General features: G+C 47.0%; 1 protein-coding gene across 1 annotated transcript in view; it reads right to left on the bottom strand.

The window, feature by feature from the left end:
* Nucleotides 1–18,005, bottom strand: part of ATP1B4 (ATPase Na+/K+ transporting family member beta 4) — an 82,296-nt gene that overhangs the window by 7,607 nt on the left and 56,684 nt on the right. The window contains exons 2-5 of the mRNA XM_044682663.1: nucleotides 15,795–15,957; nucleotides 7,427–7,555; nucleotides 7,084–7,188; nucleotides 2,279–2,475 (exon numbers count right to left, since the gene is read on the bottom strand). Of these exons, the coding sequence (XP_044538598.1) occupies nucleotides 2,279–2,475; nucleotides 7,084–7,188; nucleotides 7,427–7,555; nucleotides 15,795–15,957 (594 nt within the window). The remainder of the gene's footprint in view (nucleotides 1–2,278; nucleotides 2,476–7,083; nucleotides 7,189–7,426; nucleotides 7,556–15,794; nucleotides 15,958–18,005) is intronic.

The raw sequence follows: 18,005 nt of genomic DNA, 5'->3' as shown, positions 1-18,005 counted from the left end.
TATATATATATATTTGTACAAAACTCGGATTTTCAAAAAAGAGGACAACATTGGTGGGAATTTATGAAGCACACAGATGTCCTCTTAAAAACTTTTTGGTAGGGGCAGCTAGGTGGGCACAGTAGTTAGAACCCCAGGCCCAGAGTCAGGAGGTCCTGGATTCAAATCTGACTTCAGACATTTCCATCTGTGTGACCCTGGGCGAGTCACTTATCCCCGATTGCCTTGCCCTTGCCCTTATGTCTTAGAATTGAGAGTAAAACAGAAGGTAAGGGTTCTTAAGAACGGTGGCGTTGGTTTTAACATCACTGTCATTTTTGGAAACTGACCACTTCCCTTCTTCATCCTCCTGACAAAAGCAGGTAAGCCAAAATGTTCCATCAAGTAATTGGGTCTGGTGGTGCTTTATACTCTAGTCAGTTAGTCACCGTGAAAATTGTTCCCCATTTTGGCCTACTCTGCTCTGCATCACTTTAAACCAGTATTTTGGCTGAGAAAGCACACTCCTCTCTGTTTTGATAGAGGAGTCCGGTCTGGTCCTCTCTTTCCTCCCCTCCCTCGTTTCCAAGCCTTCGTTGCCACCAGAAGTGCTACTCTCACTCTTTTGAGGTGTGGACGATGCCTTTCTCTCTGTGTTCAGCCTCTTTGGGGAATATACTCAGGCAGGGGATTGCTGAGGCAGTGCTGATGGACAGTCTATTTCATCATCATCCACAAGAGTCTGGCCAAATGGCAGCTCCCCGGCAGTGTATTCTCTCCACCTCCTCAATATAAAGCTTCCCAATTTCTGCCAAGTTGCAAGGTATGGGATGAGTCCTCAGTGCCACCAGGGAAGCCTGTTTTCATGTGGCCTTGGACCATTCACGGTTCTTTTGAGAATCATTTGTTTATAATCTTCGAGGGGGACGGCTTTTGGTCGGATGTACTCGTGCAAATTTCCTATGAAGCTCAGACATCATATTGTTAAGAATTCTCCCCCTCACTTCCCTTCTCCTCGAATTTTCTATAGGATGAACTTTTATAGTCAGGCCTATCTTTAATTGGAGTTGCTAGTTGTGTGGGCTTTAAGACAGTCTCTGTGAGGGAGTTATCTGTGGAGCTTTCTTAGTAATGATCCTCAAGGGGTTTTCTATCTCCGGATCCATCGGATCCTTTTGTCAGGCAATGGGGGGTGGGGTCAAGCCGCTTGCCTGAAGTCACATAGCCCAGAAGTGTCCGAGGCCAGATTTTGAACTCGGGTCTTCTTGATGCTCTATCCACTGAGCCACATCACTGCCTCTTCCAAAAGTCTGGGTGCATTTTAGAAGCTTAAAACTTGTGCTTTGATAAGCTAACTCCCACATACTGAATGGGTTTTATCATTCTTTTGAGTAGAGTCTCTCCTTTCCTTCTGGTCTTGGTTAGTACTCAATGGAGTACTACTCTACCCTAGCCCTCCATTTACTGAAGTTAGCTATTGTGATTAGTTTCTTTGATGATTCTCCAGGATTTTCTTTTCTTTCCAAACCCTTACCTGCCATCTTGGAATAGATAAGGTGTACTGATTCCAAAGCAGAAGAATGATAAGGGCTAGGCAATGGGGGTTAAGTGACTTGCCCAGGGTCACCTAACTAAGTCTGGGGTCTTCTAAGCTGACCACCCCCCACTGTTTTTCAATGAAATTGTCATAATAATAGCTAGCATTTACATAGCATTTTAAGGTTTGGTAAGGTACAAATTATCCTTCTTCAACAGATGAGGAAAGTGAGGCAGTCAGGTAAAATGACTTTGCCCAGCATTAAACAGTTAAGAATCTGAGGCAGAATTTGAATTCGCATCTTTCAGACTCACACACACACACACACACACACACAAGTCCAGCACTGTCCACTGTTCCACCTGGCTCCCTTTTAAGGTCGAGATAACATATGTAAAGCACTTGGCAAACCTTATTATTATGTGTGTTCAATGTTAGTCCCTCTCATGGTATTTACTTAGCTAGTTGTAGGGATTTTAAGGTGTGAGGTCTTCCGCTGGAAACATGCTGAAGTGTTGCATTAGGGGTCAGAATTTATCATGGGAAATTTTTTGAGAGAAAGAAAAACTATGATGGGGACCAGGAGTGGAATGTGCGGCGGCCAAGACAAATTTTGTTTTGGTGGAGCTGGCTGCTTTGTCATACTCACTGCTGCCTTCAGTCCAAAGGGCCATGGGCCCATCAAGTGTGTAGACTGAGGCCTGGAGCTCCCTCCCTTTTTTCACTGAGAGCAGCAAGAACCACGCCATAGGTGGACCTTACCCGGTTCATCTTCAAAAGGACGCAAGGTTGCCCAGTAGAATAGCCAAACGTCGGATCATGGAGGCCAGAGCAGTTCCCCAGAAATGAGCGCTTGAACTGACAGGCTTTCTTTTCTTTGTCCTCTGCTCCCTCCTGGATGAAATACTTCCCGGGAGGGCAGTCCAGATTCTTTTCATCTTGAATGCTGTCATTGTAAGCTACATTCAGAGGGAGGGTAAATTGAGGCTGGCACAGGGGGAAGGCCTCCCTTTTCAAACAGCCTTCCATATTGGACTCTGAGCAGCAGGCATGCATTCGATGCCCTCTCCTCACTCCCACCCCCACCCCCACCCCTAGTCAGTCAGTCAGTCAGTCAAGCAAGAGGCAGTGCCGTGTGGATGGAAGAAAGCTTCTGGCTGGGCTAGTGTCGGGAGCTACTGAGATTCAGCTAGCTGGCCTCCGCTCCAGGGTAGGAGCTTGGGCTTGCTAGCTTGAAGTGAATCTGTTTTTACATTTATAGGCCTTCCCTTCTTCCCAGGCCCACCAATCACACAGCAGATGTTCAGTCAATGATTTTTGAATCATGGGTAAACAGATGAGAAGGCACTCTAATGGCAGATAGCATACTCTAATGGAATTCTGGCATTAATCAACAACTCAAAGGTAACCTTTTCCCATCCCACCTCGAGCTGATACGTACAGATCGGTTTGGACTGGACCTCCAATTGAAGAAACTCGCTTCACTAATGTAGAGTGAATTTCTCTGTCTTTCTGGAATTTCTTGTCTGAAGAGCTCACTCCTACACTGTGAGGCTAAGCGATTTGCCCAGCACTATGTTGCTAAGATGTGTCAGAAGCATGATTGAGTTCAAGTCTCAATTTTGAAGCTGATTATCTCTTATGCCATGCCCATAATAACAGGAATAGTAATAATAATAGTCTAGGACCAGACCTGGGATTTCACTGGTGTAGGAAACTTCCAATGAGGAAACTGCTTACCAGGGCAGACGGACATCTTCTCTACAAGTTAGCATGTTAGAGACATGCTTAGGGTCTTAGTGGCCAGAACTCCAGGCCTGGAGTCAAGAGGGCCTCTCGTATGTCCCAAGCATCTTACAGTTCACCCTAGGGCTTTTATCTTAACCTTGGCATTTCTTCTTCATAATATCCTGCAAGGCAGCTAGTGCTACCAAGGATTGGCTGCCCCCTCTTAAAGATAAGAAAACTGAGACTCTTTGGATTTTGCTTCCATTTCCCTTGGTCTGGCAGGTCTGCAACATGCAGAATGGCAGCTGAAAAATGGAGCCCATGACCAGGTTCCCCAGGATGTGAGCTGCCACTGGTGTGAATCTCTAGATATCATTAGCCAGGCTGGTTCCTTTGTTGACATTTCATCACAGATGTCAGCTATCAGTCAGACTTGTCTCCTCACACTCATCTTAGTGCCAATTCCTCGTGCCATAGTGGGTCAGAATTAAAGCTAAAAAGTGGCTACCCTAACTCATGGGCTAGGCTATTTGCTTGTTGGATATTTGGTATTAACAGGCCCCTTAGAAAATGGAAATCGGCTTCTGTTTATAGCTGCGTTGTTTTTTCGTTTTTAAGGAACCTACATTCAGTCCAAGGGTGTTTCCCCTCTCTGGTCTTTTTTAGAAAAACAACTTATGTTCACATAAATAAATTTTGAAATAGAAACTAAAGTCATATACTTATTGTTCCTCTTGAGGTATTTCAACTAAAAATAATATGACATGGGCCTGACCTTCATTGCAAAATCCCAGGGCCTCATGGGAATGAAACTGATCCTCTGCCTACAAGATATTTCTGTTTCTGAGACCTTCTCCTTTCCGAAACGGTTGTCCTGCTGCTTTCAGCAGCTCGTCAGATATGAGATCTGGAAAGGACTTTAGAGGACCATCAAGTTAGGAGATCTGAGCCGCGGAGTCGCTAGACCTCAGGGGCCATCTAGTTTAGGCCCAGGGAGGTAAGTACCCTAGGAACATAAGATCATGAGTTTAGAGCTAGAAGAACCTTTGAAGCCATGTAGTCAGACCTCCCCTTTTTACTTCTCAGGGAACCAAGAGTACAGAGAAGTCCCTTGTCAGTGGTCAGACAGTGTTGGAGACAGGATCCAAACCCATGTCTTTTTGACTCCATATCTATTACTTGGAAGGGACATCAGAGGTCATCTAGTCCATCCTTCTCCTCTTCCAATTGAGGAAAGGAGTGGAGTGATTTGCCCAAAGAATAAAGCACATAGGAGCTTGGAGCCAAGAGGACCCGGATTCAAATATGACCTCCAGTACTTCCTAGCTGTATGACCCTAGGCAAGTCACTTAATCCCCATTTGCCTAGTCCTTGCCCTTTTGTCTGAGCATTGTTACTAAGACAGAAAGTAAGGGTTAAAAGAAATTAAAATAAGCATAAGGAGCAGAATTTGAACCCAAGCCCTCTGACCAAATAGTCAATGATATTTCTATTGTTCTATGCTGACTCTACTCTGAGCTCCTCATTGCAGAGTCAGAAAATCAGGCCCAGAAAGGGGAAATGACTTGCCCAAGGTCATATGATGTTCAGGCTGGGTCTCGAACCTGGATATCCTGGCCTTTTATACCACAGTGCCTTTCTCCAACTATGTTAAGATAGCTAAATTTAACTTACTGCCTTTCCCTCTCTGGTTTCAGCTCTCAGCCCATCATCTGATTGACCAGTGGCTGAAATGGAATTATGGGGATGGTGGCAATGATGAAAAATTGTGCAGTTACCCTGTGGAAAACCCAGCATCTTCCTCCATCACTGGGATATCCCTGAGGTCCCTCTTAGCCCTGACCTTTTTGATCCAAGGGCCCTCCCAGCTTTGAAGATCTCAAGTTTTCTGAAATATTTGTTAAGGAGGTAAAGAAGCATTTGTTAAGTTCCTACTATGTGCCAGTCACTAGGCTAACCACTTTAGAAATGTTATCTCAGGGGGCAGCTAGGTGGCTCAGTAGATTGAGAGCCAAGCCTAGAAACAGGAGGTCCTGGGTTCAAATCTGGCCTCAGACACTTCCCAGCTGTGTGACCCTGGGCAAGTCACTTACCCCCCATTGCCTAGCCCTTACCATTCTTCTGCCTTGGAAACAATACACACAGTATTCATTCTAAGACAGAAGGTAAAAAAAAAAAAGAAATGTTATGTCATTTGAGCCTCACAATCCTGGGATAGAAAGGCTGTTCTTAGCCCTGTTTTACAGATGAGCAGACAGAGACAGAGTTTAAGTGACTTGCTCAGCTTACTACAGCTAGTAGTGTCCGAGGCAAGATTTGAGTTCAGATCTTCCTGACTGCAGATCTATTCATTGACCCACCGAGCTCCCTCAATCAGAGAAATCTGATGGCTTAGTCAATATAGCCAGTACATTACTGGCTTAATTTAGCTACTGATGGCTTAGCCTCTGGCACCCAGAGAGGTGGAACCAATGATTGTAGCCCTCCTTTGAGCTGGCAGAAGGAAGGGACTGCTCACAACCCACCCAAATGCTTGTACTTCTGTGCCACTGGCCTCAGGTATACCCAGAAGTCAAGACACTAGCTCTCTCTGTGGAGAGTCTCTGGCCCTGAGAAATGCTCTCTTTTCCCTCCAGAATGTGTCAGTGTGAAAGAAACACTCTTCAAGAGAGACTTGAATTCAAATCCTACCTCTGACACTTACTAGCTCTATGTTCATGGGCCTTTACCTCTAAGATCTCATTTTCTTTATCTTTAAAATGGGGGCAGTAATGCCTATAGCCCCACCCAGAAACAAAGGGCCACCTTTTCACCGCAGGATCCTGTTGGGTGTTGTATATCTTTGAGAAATGAAACAATGGGCTCCTAAAACTTAGTATCACATCGTGGGTAAAGGAGAGGCCCATGGACATAGAGTTGGCAGGGACTTCAGAGACCATCTAGGCCAACCCCCTCATTTTCCACATAAGGAAACTGAGGATTCATCCAAGGTCATACATAGGAGTCAGGCCATGGACCTGAAGCTAGAAGGGATTTTAAGAGGCCAGTTGGTCCAGCCCCCTCATTTCCCAGATAAGAAAACTGAAGCCCAGGAAGATGACTTTCCCAAGATCACTCAGAATGACAGAAACATGGATCCAGAGGTGGAAGTGATCTTAGAGGTCATTTAGGCTAACCCTCTCATCTTCCAGATAAGGTAGTTGAGGCATAGAAGAAGGAAAGGAACTTGACCAAGGTCTCCCAGGCAGTGAGCATTAGAACTGAGATCTGAACCCTGGTCCTCTGCCTCCAGAGCCCGTGTTCTTCCCAGTATACTACTTTGGGAGGAAAAAATCCCAGGAGTGAAGGATGTTGTCAAGGAAATGTTTGAGCAAAAATGAAGGTTTTTTGGTCATGTGGTGAGAGGTGACCTGTTGGCAGGTAGATGGCCCACTGGTATTATGCTGGTGTCAGAAGACATGGAGGAAGGCCTCCATCACGCTGGGTGACCCCACCTTGAGGCTGGTGGACTTCTGAGAGAGCATAGATGAGAGGCAGGGCTGGGTGAGAATGTTAAGTCCTGGAAGGAATATTAGTTAGCAGGGATGCGACGCCAGGCACAGTAGGGCATTAGAATACGTGAGAGTCGTGTTACCAGGTTCAGTGGGTTGTCGGGAGATTCCAGCTGGACACTCTTCTAAGTCCTTCCCCTTCTCTTAACTAGCCTTGGGACCAAGCTGGCAAGGACCTTGGAAGGTAACCCTCTACCTGGCCGGGCATCCCCTTTAGATAGATAGATGCTCCCACTTTCAGAAACACCTTAACCCTGCCATCTTCCCCATCTTGGAGGATGGACTTACCCTGGAGGAAGTGATGCAAGCTGTCCACATAAGAGCCCCATGTGTCACGTTCAGATGCATTGAAGTTGAAGACAAAGCTGTAGGTGTAGGGCCTGATCATAACTCCTGGCAAGGGAAACAGATCTTAGTTGGATTAATCCAGGCTCAGTCACATTCCCTGCAAAGATGGATCTCTCTTCCCATGAAGCCATTTCCTTCCCCACCCCAGGCAATCAAGAAATGGACCACCGTTCGCCAAGTTCCTTCTTAATCACTGCCTCTTAGTCATTGCTGGGAAGAGCTGGTAGCAAGCAGAGGCTGGCCAAGCAGTGCAGACAGCAGATGGATGGCCTTGGGGACTCACCAGGGGGACTCACTCGATCCCTGTAGGTTGGGATGTAAGGGCTGATGGTCAACAACATGGTGTACATACACAGAGTGAACATCCCAGCCAGGAAGGCATAGAAGATAAGGTAGAAGAGTAAAATGAGACCTAGAGGAGAAGCCAAAAGAAAGGTAGATGGATCAGGATCCCTCTCACAGGCCCAGCAGCTCCAAGATCAAGAGGAGCCCTCACTCCTTTGGCCACTTAGGACCATGGTGTTACCGAGCCTAGCCCCACTCCCCACAGGTGACTGCCCAATCCTCATTCTGGCAGATCTCATTCATTTGGAATCTGTGCTAATGTGGGAACAGGGCCCTCGCCAAAGGTCACCTTTGTCCTTTCTCTGTGCCATCAATCAAAACACATTTATTAAGTGCCTGTTCCATGCCAGGTGCTAAGTGCTAGGGATGCAAATGAAGCTGGCCCTGATTTCAAGGGGAAAAAGGATAAGCACAAGGACAGAGAAACTCAGTAAAGGGGAGAGGGGCAGGATAGGGAGCTCCCCGTGTGGGAAGAGTTCCTTCTCCTCATCCCAATGGGCACCTTCTCTACCTCATCCTGTCTTAGAGAGCTGCCTAGAACAACAAGCTAACCAAGGGGCAAAGTGACTTCCCCAGGGTGACAGCTGCTTGTTCACAGGCATGGCTCAACCCCAGGCTTTCCTGGCTTCTAGGCTAGTTCTCTAGCATGATTCACAATTGCTGCCTCTCCTACTTGAATATATCCAAGATAAATGCAAGAAGAGCAGGCACTAGCAACCAGCAGGGTGAATCAGGATGGGCATCATGGCAGAGGTCTTGCTTGAGCTGAACTTTGAAAGGATTCTGTAGGCAAGGAGGGAACACACACTGAGCATTCAGATAGTTGTTTTTGTGGTTTAGTTGTTTCTGGCTCTTCGTGACCCCATTTGGGGTTCTCTTGGCAGCAATACTGGAAAGGTTTGCCATTTCCTTTTCCAGCTCATCAGGAAATGAGGTAAATAGGATTAAGTGACTTGCTCAGGGTCACACAGCCAGTATGTATCTGAGGTCATGTTTGAACTTACATTGACCTGGCCCTCTATCTACTGCATTACCACTGTAGCTGCCCTGGACCACCTGGATGCCCAGGATTCAGGATAGCCTAGCAAAGGCATGGAGATGAGAAGGGGTGGGTTGTCATATCCAGGGAACATCCAGAAAGCTAACTAGGACCCAAGATGCTTAAGTGACTTATTCTATATCATACAACTAGTGAGGATCCGAGGTGGGATTTGAACCCAGGTCTTCACAACTCATGTCCAGTGCTCAGTTTACTATGCCAGACTTCTTCTCAGTCAGCTGTGAAGAGCTTTAAATGCCAGAAGAGTTTGTGTTTAATCTATGGGGGCCATAGGAGCCACCAAAGCATTTTGAGATAGGGAGGGCTATGGACAGACCTGGGAGAATGAAGGTTTCATGGGCACACAGATAGGAGACTATTGTGATAGTCCAGGCAATGGTTGCTGAGGGCTTCAACTAAGGTGGCAGCTATGTGAGTGAAGGGCAAGATGGTGGAGGCCAGAACAAGACCTAGCAAGCGGTGGGCCACATGGAATGAGGGATCTGTAAGAGTCAAGGATAACTCCAGAAGTTTGAGCCTTAGGGTCTACAGGGTTGGCTATATCTTCAAAAACCAACGGGGAAGCTTGGAAAAGGGGAGGGCTTGGGAGGAGGAGGAGGGACAATGAGTTATGTACTGCACATGATGATTTTGAGGGGGTCTCCAGACCATCCAGTTGGAACCATCTAAAGGGCATCTGGCGATAAGGGACCAGAGCTCAGGAAGCACACTAGACCTGACAAGTATGGCTGGGAGTCACTTGCATAGATGTGGCCATTGAACCCATGGAGCCAGTGAAGTCACCAAGTAAGCTAGAGAGAGAAGAGAAGGGGGCCAGAGACAAAAACAAAAGAAACACTTGGGTTGGGATTTCAGGCAGTTGAGTCCCTGATGAATGAGAGATCCAGCAGGTTCCTGGACTTGGCTCACTTGCTCAGGTCTGCCTCTTTCCCCTAAGAAAAAATGTGGGACAGCTAACAGCTGGAGCCATCCTGAGGGACTCCAAGGAACAAGGCTGTGCTGAGGGATGGGGGAAATGAATGATGGCAAGCTCTGGTTTCTCTGGAGAACACTTGGTTCCTCCCTCTCAGAAGTCTTTGGAGGTAGCAGTTGTCGTAAGCATAGCTCTCTATCCTGACACACAGGAGGCACTCAACAAATATTTAGTCTTTGATAGTCCTCTGATCCTAAACCCTTAGAACCGTGGTGGCGAACCTATGGCACATGTGCCAGAGGGGACATTCCGAGACCTCTCTGTGGGCATGAATGCTGCCACCCCAGCACAGAGTTTACCAAAGTTCATTACTAGAAAGCCAGAGAGACTCTGGGGCCAGGCTGCTCCCCTTCCCCTTTCCACTCCCATCTGAGGACATTTCTCATATCAACTGCCCTTCTAAAAGGCCCACCATCACTGCTCTAGAAGCTTGGAGGAGGGAAAGTGCTGAGCCTGGAACAAGGCTGGGTTCTTTCTCTCCCATCTCTCATCCCTAAGACTCTCCTCCCAAACCCCTGAAAACCGAAGCAAAACCTTAGTTCCAGAGAAAGCTAGAGGGAGGCTTGTTTTCCCTGCTCTTTCCCCTCCTCAAGGATCAGAAAGGATCCTCCATCTAGACCCAGAAGGAACCTCAGAGGCTATCTAATCCAACCCCCTCCTTTTATAAGAGAAGGAAACTGAGGCCCGGGGAAGGAAAGTTAGTTGGTCAGTTCATCAATAGCGAAATAACTTGGGGCAGCTAGGTAGCACAGTAGATAGAGCACCAGATAGAGAGTTGGAAGGACCTGCATTCAAATGTAACTTCAGACACTTCCTAGTTGTGTGCCTCTGGGTAAATCACTTAATCCCATTTGCCTAGGCTCTTCTATCTTAGAATTTCTGCTAAGTGGGGCGGCTAGTTGGCACAGTGAATAGAATACCAGCCCCAGAGTCAGGAGGACCTGGATTCAAGTATAACCTCTGATAATTCCTAGCTGCATGACCCTGGGCAAGTCAATTAACCCCATTTGCCTAGCCCTTGCTCTCCTGTCTTGGGGTTGTTTCTAAGATAGAAACCAAGAGGTTTTTTTTTTTTAAATTGATACTAAGAGAAAAGATAAGGGTTGGATTTTTTAAATAGTGAAGTAATTTGCCCGAGGTCACATGGGGATTAAGTGTCAGAGGTTGTATTTGAACCCAGGTAGCCTGACTCCCAAGTCAGTCTTCTTTCCACTACTCCCTGGTAGCCAAGCACTCCTCTGTTAGGGTTAAGGCCACCAGTGATTTCAAGCTACAGCCCTACCGGTGGACAAGTAAATGACGTAAAGGTGTCCTTGCCTGATAACATTTACTTGAATTGGTAAAATGCTCCCAGCATGGGGGTTCCCCATTACCCTCATCAGTCTGGCCACAGATGCCACACTAACCCAGCCAGAGCGCAGGGAGAGGAGACACAACCCAAGCTGACTGCAGGGAGGCCCAGGTCTTGGGAACGAGCTGGTGGAGGTGGGGGGTATGGAGGGGGGACAGGACTGGGATGCTTGCTGAGGGGGAGGGATCCCTCCCTGCTCCCAGGTCCCGTCAAAGGCCCCTTCCTAAGCCTGGCCCAGTCTCCCTCTCCCTCTCTGCAATCCTTCTGGGAAAGACTTGAAAGTCCGGGCTCTTGGGGATGAAGCTGAGCAGGGTGAGTCACTCACTGTTTATCATTCCTCTGGGGCAGCCTCCTTCTCTCCTGGGGTGAGGGGAGGCCTTAGCTCAGCCAATCTTCCCAGAAGACAGTGGCTCAGGACAAATACCGTCAAGCTGGCAGGAACAGAATACCTTGCCGTACTGGGTCCCCCCACCCATCCTGCCTACTGCCTGGCCCCTGGCAAAGGCACCCACATTTCAGACAGGCCTGGCGTGGTAATGGGACCTTTTCTTGTTTAATGATGGGCTCACACCATTCTCTTACTCAGGCCCTAGTCTGAGTATCCCTTCCACTTCCCCCTCAGCTTCCACAGGGAGTTCTTATGTGTCTAGTATGTGCAGAGCCAGAGTTTAGATGAGCCACATGGTGGCAGAGAGCTCCACCACTGAAGCCCACCCATCTAGATGCCCAGTCTGGCCATTTCCACCTCCCCCACCATCTCTCCCGTACATAGCCACTGCTCGAGTTTAGGCCTACTTTCCCTCTCACCTGTTCAACTATAACAGCCGTATGGCTGGTCTCCCTGCCTCAAGTTCCTCCCCACTCCATTCTATCCTCTAGAGCAGGAGTCGGCAACCATTTTGGCCGTGAGAGCCATAAACGCCACATTTTTTAAATGTCATTTCGTGAGAGCCGTACAGTGCTCACAGTGCCGCTCCTGTAACAGCGCCTGAAAAAAATGGACTTTATGGCTCCTGCAGAAAGAGCCATACGTTGCTGACCCCTGCTCTAGAGTCATCAAATCGTGGCCTTGAAACATACTATTTCCCGTAGGACTCCTGTCCTTTGGTCAGCTTGGACCCTTCTCAGTGTGCCCGCAGCCTACTTTCCCAGGCTCATTGCACATCACTCCCCTTTGTGCACTTTTAGGTCCCATCCATTGCCCGCCTCCATGCTTTTGCCCAGGCCATCTCCTATGCCTGGAATACCCTTTCTCCCTCACCTTTACCTCTTTGAACCTCTAGCTTCCTTGGAGTCTCAGCTCACATGCTCCTCCCAAAACAAAGTAGATTCCACTTCTCCCCCCTGCTTGTTCCTCTCTCCCCAGTCCCCACGTTACTTTCTGTTTACTTAGTCCTGTACTCTGACTTCCTCTTTTCTCTACTTCCATTTCCCCAGCTGTGTTTTTGTCATTCTCCTCCAGAACAGAAGAAGAAGTCCTTTGGTTTTGTCTTTCTCTCTCCTGGGCTTAGCACAGTGCCTAGCCTAGAAGAAGTGCTTCGTGAGAAATGTCTATTCGATAAATGAAGCTGAAGTGACACAAACACAGATGCTATCCATTTGAATACATGGTGAGGGCTTAAGAATGCCACCCAGGGCCATGGGAGGTCCCAGGATGAGGGGGAGGTGTGGGGCCACAGAAGGGGCTTCCTCCTGGAGGGTGTGGGGCCCAAGTTGGACTTTAAACGGGTAGGAGTTCAGCAAGGCAAAAAGGGGTAGCGGGCACAGCATGAATAAAGGCAGGAGAGTGAGGTGTGCCGCGGGAACCATGAGCTGTAAAATGGAGAAGTAGGCTGGAGTCAGATCAGAAAGCTAGATAAAGGAGTTGGGACTCTAGAGGTAGTAAGGAGCCATAGAAGGGTTTGGAGCAGAAGAGTGGTGATCTGATTTATTCTGAGTGGTTAATTTGGAAAGGTGGATAGGAAGGCAAGAGATCCATGCAGGCAGGAGGATCCACCTAGGTGGGTGGGCATGATGCCATGAACTAGGGAGGGAAACGCAAGAGCAAGGAGAGAGAATCGATTCAAGAGGCAGCACCAAGCTAAAATGCACAGGCCTTGGCGACTGCTTGGCTATGGGGAGCCAGCCTGTCGGCCTTAACTAGTCCACTGCTGACTCAGGCAGCAGCATGAGGACCCTTGAGCCTGGGCCATCTGCACTGTTCCCTTGTCCCTGGCAGAGTCCACTCTGAGCACATCTTCAGGGCCAAGGTCTGACATCAGTCACTCACCTCCTGGCTTCTCTCCTCTGACAGAATTTACCAGCAACAGCAGCTCATGGAGGCAGAATGGAGGAGGCGTGGCAGAAGAGTGTCCTAGAAAGACAGTCTCGGAAGCTCAGGGACCTGGGTTCCAGTCTTGCGCCTCTCTCTCTCTCTCTCTCTCTCTCTCTCTCTCTCTCTCTCTCTCTCCCTCCCTGCCCCCATTTGCACACTGTCTCGCCTCTGCTTCTCCCATACCTAGGAGGTTCAAACCTTGGGGGTGGGGTGGTTCCTATCTCTGGTTGCCTTCAATTAGGTCCTAAAGTCATCCTCCTTGAGGCAAGGTCCCCTACCAGCTAGCTGCCAGAAGGAGCGCAGCCAGGCAATCTACTCATGTGGGGAGAACCTTGGGGGTCATGTGGAACAAAGCAACAAACCACAGGCTGCTGGCCACTTTTCTCTGGTCAGGCAGGCGATGGGGTCGGAACAGGGATTGTTTCGGAGCCATTTGCTGACCTCTCTGCACCCGCTTTTCCTAGAGCTGCCCAGGTGGGAGCCCCACAGCGAAATGACAAGGCAGGAGCTATCCACCGAAGCTGTCCTCCGAGATCCTTGTCTAATGCTCCCTTCCCACCACCACCCAAATTGTAGCAGTCAGGCAACAGCATTGAGAATAAAATGGGGGGGCCACCAATCTCATCACTTCCTGGATAATGAAACTCCCTTCACTCGTGCAAGTCAGCACCTACTCGACAATTTCTAGTTTTAGAGGATGCCCAATGGGTACCGAGAGTCAATGACTTGTCCAAGGCCATCCAGCCAGTAGGGGTCAAAGATGAGACTGGAACCCAGGCCTTCCTCTCTCGGAGGTCAGCTTTCTGGCCATTGCTCATATTTGCCCAAACTGCCTTTCTGTTTGAGTACTTATGCACTATTTGCTAAGTTATTTCAAGTCTGTACAGAACCTGTAGGTTCCTTCCCTCTTGGCCAGCTGCCTTTCCTTGAAGAAAGGAGATAGCTGCCTGCAAAATACAACCCTATTTCAGGAGATTTGATTTAAAATGTGTGCAGATCAGGTTTCTGTCCACTGACTTCCTCTCTTTCCATTGTCTCAGAATTCTCATTGGGGATGTTTTTCCCCGGGATGCCTAATTTATCTTCCTCTCCTGAAGGTCATTCAGCTGCCAGGGGCTTCTTCCCTCGCTAGCTATCATTCTCTCCATTTCTTCCCCTGGCCTGACTGTCAGAAAGTCAAATCAACTGCAAAAAAAGTGCCCATGGGGAACTGGTTGTTTAAAGGAATTCAGTGGGGAACTCTTTTCTACAGTAAAGACTCCTATCTGAGTCCTCCCCTTCCTCATCGGGCCATCACTCAGCCACTAGGGCCAGCTTCAGAAGACCATGTTCTGAAACGGTCCGTCTGGTTCTTTTGTTCCCTCTAGGATAAAATACAAACTCAGCTTAGCCCCGAAGGTCTCCCTAATCTGGTTTCCAGCCTCATTACATATTTCCTTTCCCATCAGACACTCTACTTTGTGGCCCACTGGACTAGGTGTTCTCCAAACTGAGTCACGTACATCTCCCAGATCTAGAAGGCAGTCCCTGCTGAATTCCACTGGTCTAGAACTTGACCTTCCTTCAAGTCTTGGTTCAGATGCTGCCACCTCCAGAAGTCTAATCTGTTCACTCCTTTCCCCCGTCCAATTATTACTATTCCACCCACTCTTGTATGACCTTGCATTGGCTTAGCTCCGTCCTCATATTCCCCCAGAAGTGTAGAAAGCCCTCACGAGCATTTTAGCGTTGTCTTGCCAGTAGCCTGTCATAGTGCTACCTTCTATCTCGTAGGGATACGAATTGGAAAGTGAAGAATCTGCCCCTGATCTCTTCTATGAACTCAGGCGTACTATGGGGCTAAGGCAAATTCAAGGGATAGTAGGACAAGCTGATTTGAAGGTAGAAGGATCTCTGTCTCTTACTCTATGTGACCTTGGGCAAGTAACTTCACCTCTTGGGCCTCCATGCCCTCCTCTGCAAAATGAGGGGGCCACGGGGTGGGCTCAGTGACCTCTAAAGTTCCTTCAAGCATTTCATCCATGATCCTATGACCTGGTTTGAATTCAGCTTCTGCTATCGATTAGCTGTGTGACCAATGAGGTACACTGGATTTGGAGCCAAAGTTTCAAATCCTGGTTCAGCCACTTATCACTTCTGTGACCTTGGGCAAGCACTTTCTCCTCCCTGGGCCTCAGTTTCCTCCTCTGTAAAATGAAAGAGTTGGCCTAGATAACCTGAAAGGCCCTTTCCATGCCCTAAAGCTAAGATCCTGTAAATTCTCCTGTCCTCTCTGAGCCTGTTTCCTTCTCTATTAAATGAAGTGCTTGAACTAAATGACCTTGAAGGGTCCTTCCAGCTTTAACTACCAAGACTCTGACTATACTTCCTGGTTATCCCAGATTTCTTTATGACCAAAAGCTTTTCCAACCCCAACTGACAGACTGACAGCCCTGACATTTCCACCACTCTTCTCTTTGAGGAACTCCAGTGGGGTGGGTTTGGCCTCAAGGCCCTTTCTAGGGGGCTCCAAGTCCTGCTGTGAGAGACATTGAAAGTCATCTTTCCTGGGATCAGAAAATCAGCAAGGGTACAAAGATACAAAGCAAAGCAGATAATTCCCACTTACTCCAGCTCTGGCCTGAGCGGCCTAAAAATTCCCTCTTCTCAGGGTCCCACAGGTAATTTTTCACTTTCTGCATTTTGGCTGCCAAACTCCACTTCTCGGTGGCCTTGGCCTCGTCCTCGTCCCGGTCTTCTGAGCGAAGCTGGTTCCCTTCATTCTCGTTCTCCTGGAATCAAGACAAAGCACAACCCCCTTTTTTGGAAAAAAAAACTTTCCAACAGCCTATCCCACTGGCCAAAAATAAATGAAAACCACTCAAGAGCTGGCTGCGTTTCAAAGTTCCATTTTCCCATAATCCAACCCTTTGTTACCAGAGGCAGGATTTCTTTCTTTCTGGGTTTTGGGGGAGGGTGGTAAGATATTATTCCCACTGACTTAGATTTGGGAATCTTTTCATTAAGTGGCCAGTCCTGTCCTCAACTACCTACCCCCAGATCTTTTGGGGTCAACATTCATTCTTGTCATCCTTAGTTCTACTTAATTCTGAGTGTTTCATCTTAATGATTAGACTAGAGAATAGGCCAACTCAAGGCAGGCCTTGAGAGGGAAAGATTCTCAAGGTAGAATGGGATATTCTACCTTATTCAGAGAATAAACTGAAACTCACGCAATCCTTTTGCTTATATAATGATGTATACTTTGCCTCTCCTCAATTTCCCTCATCTTTCATGTATCTGAAATGCATTTTTTGATCTAAATCCCTCTTGATTAGGTAAATGCAATTTAAAACAACTCTGAGGTATCATCTCATGCCATCAGATCGGCCAAATATGACAGTAAAGGAAAATAATAAATGTTGGCGGGGATGTGACAAAATGGGAACACTAGTGCATTGCTGGTGGAGTTGTGGATTGATCCCACCATTCCGGAGGGCAGTTTGGAATTATGCCCAAAGGGCTATAAAAGAATGCATACCTTTTGATCCAGTAATACCACTACTAGGTCTATATCCCAAAGATATTTTAAAAATGGGAAAGGACCCATTTGTACAAAAATAATTATAGCTGTGCTTTTCATTGTAGCAAAGAATTGGAAACTAGAGGGATGTCCCTCAATTGAGAAATGGCTGAGCAAAATGTGGTATATGGTAGTGAGGGAATATTATGGTGCTATAAGGAATGATGAAGAGGATGATTTCAGAAAGAATTGGAAAGACCTATGTGAACTGATGCAGAGTGAGATAAGCAGAACCAGGAGATCATTATACCCAATATCTGCAATATTGTGGGACAATCAAATGTAACAGACTTAGCTACTAAGAGCAATACAGTGAATGATCCAGGACAATTCTGAAGGACTTATGAAAAAGAATGTTATCCACCTCCAGAGAAAGGACTGTTGGAATATAAATGTAGATGAAAACATATGATTTATCACTTGTTTGAGTATATGTTTGGGGTTTTGGTTTTAGAAAATTATTCACTTGCAAAAATGAATAATATAGAAATATGTTTTGTGTGATAATACATATATATAAGCCAGAAATTGAAAAAAATTAAATTCCTTTTTAATTAAAAAATTTTCAAAGAACAAAAATCTGTTTTCTTTCCCTCTTTACTATATTGGAAAAAGAAAAGAAAAACTCTTATTACAAATCATGAAGTCAAGCAAAACAAATTTCCCACATTGACCATTCTGCATCCTGTGACTGTTGCCTCAGTACCAAGAGAGAGGTAGCATGTTTCATCATGGGCCTTCTGGAATTGGGGTTGGACATTGTGATGATCAGAATTCTGAGGTCTTTATTTAACATTTATTAACATTTATTTTTTAGAAAAGTTAACATGGTTACATAATTCATGCTCTTTCCCCTTCACCCCCTGAGCTCCCCCCACCATGGCTGATGCGTATTTCCACTGGTTTTAACATGCGTCATTGGTCAAGACTTATTTCCAAATTGTTGATAGTTGCATTGGTGTGGTAGTTTCGAGTCTACATCCCCAATCATGTCCGCCTCAACCCATGTGTTCAAGCAGTTGTTTTTCTTATATGTTTCCTCTCCTGCAGTTCTTCCTCTGAATGTGGGCAGTGTTCTTTTCCATAAATCCCTCAGAATTGTCCTGGGTCATTGCATTGCTGCTAGTACAGAAGTCCATTACATTCTTTTTTACCACAGTATACTGGTCTCTGTGTACAATGTTATTCTGGCTCTGCTTCTTTCGCTCTGCATCAATTCCTGGAGGTCTTTCCAGTTCACATGGAATTCCTCCAGTT

This window comes from Gracilinanus agilis, chromosome X (genome assembly GCF_016433145.1).
Source record: "Gracilinanus agilis isolate LMUSP501 chromosome X, AgileGrace, whole genome shotgun sequence".
Lineage (NCBI taxonomy): Eukaryota > Metazoa > Chordata > Mammalia > Didelphimorphia > Didelphidae > Gracilinanus > Gracilinanus agilis.
The sequence above is the reverse complement of the archived record's forward strand: the minus strand, read 5'-3'. Positions and strand labels throughout refer to the sequence as shown.